Source organism: Pistacia vera, unplaced genomic scaffold (assembly GCF_008641045.1).
Source record: "Pistacia vera cultivar Batoury unplaced genomic scaffold, PisVer_v2 Contig249, whole genome shotgun sequence".
NCBI classification, from domain to species: domain Eukaryota; kingdom Viridiplantae; phylum Streptophyta; class Magnoliopsida; order Sapindales; family Anacardiaceae; genus Pistacia; species Pistacia vera.
The window spans coordinates 477,444-484,401 of record NW_022196056.1 but is presented as its reverse complement, the minus strand read 5'-3'; the positions used below and the strand labels follow the sequence as shown (position 1 = coordinate 484,401).

The 6,958-nt window shown below is 31.4% G+C and overlaps 1 protein-coding gene across 1 annotated transcript; it reads left to right on the top strand.

Moving 5' to 3' along the window:
* The first annotated feature begins 2,326 nt into the window (after positions 1-2,326).
* Positions 2,327-3,378, top strand: LOC116132126. The gene is made up of 2 exons (XM_031417796.1): positions 2,327-2,718; positions 2,868-3,378. The coding sequence occupies exons 1-2, from the start codon at positions 2,327-2,329 to the stop codon at positions 3,376-3,378; spliced, it is 903 nt and encodes a 300-aa protein (XP_031273656.1).
* Positions 3,379-6,958: the final 3,580 nt, after the last annotated feature.

Genomic DNA, 6,958 nt, shown 5'->3' with positions numbered 1-6,958 from the left:
AATAATACCCTTGATGCCTCATGAGCACCTTACTCTTTGCTTTTTCTCATGTATTTGATGATGTATGAAAACAATAACTTGATCCATAAAAAGTCTTCTTCATGCATCTTGAATAGAATTAGGCCACTAATTGTAATACACGGAAACTTCGATTATTCTATCTGCTGTCCTGCAGTTCCACCTGGGTGTAAATAATCTCTTTTAAACACCTACACACAATACATTTAGCAGACTTTTCCACAGATCCTCCGCAATATAGGAGTAAGTAGTACCAAACAGGAAAATTACATCTCATTCATTTTTCAATTAGCAATTCATTTTTTTTAACGATTATTTTTCATTTTACATTCGCAAGGGTATTGTTATGCCTAAATGATATGCTGATGTCATCTCCACCTATCAATACTCAGTAGACTTTTCCACGAATCAAGATTCAGCAGACTTCTTCACCAATCAACTTCCACTCCCATCCGTGGTCCGTCCTCAAAGGTGGGGATAATTCCCATCCCTAACCTTGGCCCGCGGGGATGGATTCACTCCCGTCCCCATCCCAATGTATGGGATTTTCGCGGGAAAATTCCCTCGCTGTGATCAATAATGATCCTAAAAATACTAATACAATCAAATGGAATTAATTTTGATGTCATTTTGTTTCTTAATTAGTATTTTTTTTTTTTTTTGTTTTGCTATAAATAGCATTTTACCCACCATAAATAAAGCTCATTTTTATATGCATATTTTTCTATGAATTGAATATTAATCAAGGATGTTGGTGTAACATCTAACTCTTTTGGCATATTCTACCAAATTTTTTACTATAAATCAATTGTATGCTAGCTTAGGCTTTATCAATTAATTTTTCATAGAATTAATATAATTATATTCAATCTTAACATAATTTATTAGGTAAATTGATTAATTATTCAATTGTATGGACGCTTATGCTTAGTTAGCCCTATTAATTTATTAATTGTTTCATAAAAATTATTATAATTATATTCAATCTTAACATAATTTACTAGGTAAATTGATTAATTATTCAATTGTGTGGAGAGGCTTAGTCAGCCCTGTTAATTAATTAATTTTTCATAAAATTAATATAATTATATTCAATCTTAACTTAATTTACTAGGTAAATTGATTAATTATTTAATTGTATGGATGCTCAGACTTAGTTAGCCCTGTTAACTAATTAATTTTTCATAAAATTAATATAACTATGTTAAATCTTAACATAATTTATTAGGTAAATTGATTAATTATTTAATTATATGCAAACTTAGGCTTAGTTAGCGTTGTTAATTAATTAATTTTTCATAGAATTAATATAACTATATTCAATCTTAACATAATTATTACTAGGTAAATTAATTAATTAATTTATAAAACACTTTCTCCACTACAACTAATAAAATTAGTTCATTTGTAAAAGGGACAAATTTCATTAACCTAAGTTCCCGACATTGATTAAGTTTAACATTATAATTAATTGATCAATTAATTAATTAAAAAGATAATTGAATTTGTATAATTTGTAAGTCGTTAACGTTAAACAATTGTGTAAAATCTATATCGGTTTTGTAATAATCTAATCTAATTTATTTTTGGGGCATGTATTGATATTTTGTTAAATTCACAAAATAATAATATATATATTTAATTATTAGACTCCCTCATTTAAATTATTTTTTCTATAAATTTAATACAACTATTAAAAAGTATTATAAAAGTAAATATTATAAATTTAGATACATTATTTAAAACCATGATTCTTAAATCATGGGATCCTAACTTTATCTAAAATCTTGAAAAAGAAAATAAAAACATAAAATTCTTAATAAAAGAACAATATGCACGGTAGGGCGGGGTTGCATGGGGTGGGATTGACAGGGCGAGGTGGGGCAGGGATTGCATAATCCCTTCCCCGGCCCGTCCTTAGGGTCACAGAATTTTAGTAGACCATCCTTGACCCCACTCCCCTCTTTTTTGGGGATTCCCCGTCCCATTCGGGTTGGGTTAGGATGGATCCTGTACAGAATAAAATACCAATAAGTTATTTTACTGTTATTGTATTATTCAGTTACATTAGTTAGATGCTGAGCTGTAAAGCAACTAGTTTATTAGAGTAGTTTTGTTTTAGTTAGCTACAGCTCCTTGTATACATACAACAACCTTTCACTTTACTAAATAACAGCAGATACGACTTTACTCTGTTCATCTTTTACTCTATAAACTTTCGTTACTTTGTTCATGGTATCAGAGCGATAAATCCTTCACGAAATCATTACTTTTCTGGTTTTGTGACATCCTATTGCTTCTAGTTAACATGGAACCTGATATAAGGAGCTCAAATCTTCGAAGTGAAGCAGTAATGGAACCTGATTCAATACGAACAACAGACAATATACGAAGTGGAGATTTTCTTTATCTGCAAAACTCTGATCATCCAGGTATGATCCTTGTCTCAACTCCACTAATGGATAAGAACTACTTGTCTTGGAGTCGTTTGATGAAACTCGCATTAGGAGCCAAAGTGAAGTTAGGGTTTATTAATGGACAATGTAAAATGCCTGATGAAAGTTCTCCAGAATTTGATCAAGGGAGGAGGGTAGATTGCATGGTTACTTCTTGGATTTTGAATTCAATTTCGAGAGAGATAGTTGAAGCTTTCCTGTATACAACTTCGGCAAAAGATTTGTGGAAGCAATTGGAAGAAAGGTTCGGTGAATGTAATGGACCTTTGTTATATCAAATCCAAAGGGATATCAGTTCAATTAGTCAGGGAAATATGCCAATATTACAATACTACAAAAACTAAAGAAGTTATTGGATGAATTGACATGTTTGATGCCTATACCACAGTGTAGTTGTGGAGCAGCTAAATCGGTTGCAGAAATAACTTCTTTTAATCGTTTGATGCAATTTCAGATGGGATTGAATGATAGCTTTGATCATGTTCGAAATCAGATTCTGGTTATGGATCCCTTACACACTATTAACAAGGCATACTCAATGATCTTGGGAGTTGAAAAACAGAGAGAGGTACATGTAGCATTTGTAGATAATCTTGAAAATAGTCCTATGTTTGCAAAAGCACAGGTTGTTAAGAAAGAAGCTAATGGCAAGACAGGATACAAGAGGAAGGATACGATTAAGAAGTTAGAGAGACATTGTGATTTCTGCAATAACAATGGTCATACGAAGGAGACATGTTTTAAGCTTCATGGTTATCCAGATTGGTACAAAGATTTGAAGGAACAAAAGGGAAAGACTCAACACAAGACTTATGCAAATATGACTGATACACCTCTGGAAGCTGAAAAAGAACTTGGCAATACTGGAACTGAGTGGGGAACAACAATATCAGAATTAATCTAGCAAGAGTTGGCCAAGCTTATGAAAGGAAAGGCATCAGCTGATGGCTCTACAATCAATTTTGCTAATTTCGTTGACTTTGCAGGTATTGGTCTAACACAAGCAATAAGTTCGATTGAATTTTTAGGTTCAGGATCTTGGATTATAGATACAGGAGCCTCGAGTCATATGTGTAATGATCTTGCCTTGTTTAAAACCTATAATTCAATTCATAAACCTACACCTGTATACTTACCTGATGGATCAATTAATTTTGTCCAACACATAGGAAAAGTCGTTTTGCAGCAAGCCTTAACACTTAATGAGGTTTTACATATTCCAAATTTTAAGTTCAACTTACTTTCAGTAAATAAACTTTTAGAGTCTGCACTCATCAAGTTTGTTTTTTTACCCTACTCACTATCTCTTACAAGACTTGCAGATTGAGGCAGTATTGGCAGTTGGCAAGTTAGTGGGAAGATTATACATTCTAGATAAATCCTCTTTTACAGTAGAAATTATTAAAACTTTTTCTTCATAGTTTGTTTCTAGGTCTGAATTACCTGCTACTACACATGCTTGTAACACCTTTTGTTTTGTCACTAATAATGTACCATCATCAACTTTGTGGCATCAAAGATTAGGCCATCTATCACATGATATTCTTAATAAAATTTATGTTGTCAAACATTCTGATCTAGCAACCTTTATCTGTGATGTATGTCCTTTGTCAAAACAACATCCATTACCTTTCCATCCTAGCACAACTCACTCTCACACAGCTTTTGAATTGATTCATATTGACATTTGGGGACCTTATAAATTAGCTACACTTACAGGGGCACATTATTTTTTAACTATAGTTGATGATTTCAGTAGAGCTACTTGGACTTTTCTTTTAAATCATAAGAGTCAAGTAGTACATACATTGACTACATTTTTTAGAATGATTAAAAATCAGTTCTCCCTGTCCATTAAAAAAATCCAAACTGATAGTGGAACTGAATTTCTTAGTAAAGATTGTCAGATTCTTTTCCTTGAACATGGCATTTTAAATCAAAGATGCACTTATACACCCCAGCAAAATGGATTAGTTGAAAGGAAACATAAACATTTGCTTCAAGTAGCTAGATCCCTTATGTTTCAATCAACTCTCCCTAAATATTTTTGAAGGGAAGCCATACTCGCAGCCACTTATATTATTAATAGATTACCCACTCTTGTCCTCCAATGGAAAACCCTTTATGAAACACTTTTCCGTAAACCTCCAGATTACCTTTTCCTTAGAACATTTGGATGCTTATGTTTTGCTACCAACACACATCCTCATAAAGATAAGTTTGCCCCTAGAGTTTATAAATGTGTTTTCCTAGGGTATAATAGTGGTCATAAAGCCTATAAAATGTTTGATATTCAGTCTAAAACAGTGTTTATGTCTAGGGATGTCATTTTTCATGAGCATTCTTTTCCTTTTAAACAAAATAGTCCTACTTCAACAACTGTATCTTTACCTCAAATTCCTATCACTGAAAATCATCACTATACTCCTCCTAATCATACAGATTACCTTTACCCCTATTGTCACCTTCATCACCTCACTCCTCACCAATTATACCTCCTCCTATACGATGCAGTACCTGAACATCCAAACCACCTACTTGGTTAGTAGAATTTGTCTCTAATGTTCTTACTTGTCCATCAACTTCCACTACCATTGCTGCTCAGCTTGGTGTCTCTTCACCACATATACCTCCTACATTTCCTTATGTACAGTCACCTCTTTTTACTTCAGAATATATGTCCTTCTTGGCAAATGTATCTAATGTCCAAGAGCCTGCTTCTTACAATCAAGCTTGACTTAATGATTAGTGGGTACAGGCCATGCAACATGAGCTTAAGGCTTTAAAAGCCAATCATACATGCAAGCTAACCTCTTTACCTGCAGGAAAGAAAGCCATTGGTTCACGATGGGTTTATAAGATTAAACTTAATCAAGATGGTTCAGTTGACAGGTATAAAGCCCAATTAGTTGTCAAGGGTTACAACCAAGTAGAAGGTGTTGACTATGTTGATAATTTTTCCATTGTGGCAAAATTAGTTATTGTACGAATTTTTCTTGTTGTGGCTACTGCTAAATTCTGGCCTATTCGTCAGCTTGACATTAATAATGCATTTTTGCATGGTTATCTTGATGAAGAAGTGTATATGTTACCACCTGTTGGTTATGATAAAGTTGGACCAGATCAGGTTTGTCATCTGAATACTGTATCCCTATGATCCAATATCAGGTTTCCTAAATATTTATAAATAATGTCTTAAATATTTTATTTTAATATATATTATATGATTATATAAAAATAATGTATCCCTATGATCCAATATCACAGTTTTTAAATGTAAAAATCAGGATAAAAGCTTATGAAGAGACGCATAATTAATTTATAATTAAATTATTAAATATTTTAAACTATTTTCTAAATTTTTAAATAAAATACATGTGGGCCTCTTTTATTTTTAATTTCTTTAAAAACTCCTTTAAAATAGGGGTGCCCTTTGATTAATTGGCAGGTTTAACATGTGTTAAACCTATCTTTACTTTCATTCACCCTTTTTCTTATTTTATATTCATTTAAATAAACTCCTTATTTTAAACATTTTCCTATACACATAAGGTTAACTAAGTTTATTATATGAATTTTCATTTTATAAACTAAGAATTATATCATACTTGTAAGGTTTACTACTGTTTCAGGGTAACCTAATCCCCTATCTTAATTATTGAATGGCTTCAATAGTCAAACAGTAATCGATTTTAAATAATATTATCCAACCAAAAATACAATTCATAATTATAATAAAATAAAAATATATATACCTATACACATAACAAAGGCTAATTTTATTTGTTTTAAGAGATTATAAAATTTCAAACCTCATAACCATTTTTTAAAACTATTAAATACATCGTTTTCTTATGCTCTCTATTTAAGATGTAAACGGAAAGTGAGAACAATTTGGTAAGAAAAAATTGTATCCTCTCTATTTTAATCTAATTTAGTCAGGATTTTTGTCTATTCATTAATTGTATTATTCTTTTGCAATAGCTACCAACTAAAAACTTGTATTTTATCATTTAAAAAGGAAAGATAATGAATATTTCTTATGAAAACTATCTACTCATCAGTAAATTGTAGAGTAAAAAACAATACTAGGGACGTAGAACATAGAGGGAAACAAGAGGGAGAAGATGAAATTCGTTATTCAAAAACTCAAATTATACACTTTTAAAGAATATTTTCTCTTTAAGAAAAAAAAAAAAAAACTTATATATTTGAGCGGAAAAAATTTTCCATACGAGAGGATTAGAAAGAATCCCATAATTTGTCTCCTGCATTTTTGGGGGAGGGTTTAAGGCTTTAAGCAAGTATTAAAAAGTCCTCTATTTAGTGTTTGGTCAATTTATTATTCATCATGCCCTACTCCACTGAGCAAATTGACAAAACTATACTAATACTGTTCATAGATGTTGATCTGACTTGTACAAGATGTTATTGTGATAGAAAGAAGGTACATAAATCGACCAAAATTGACATTTATCTTATAA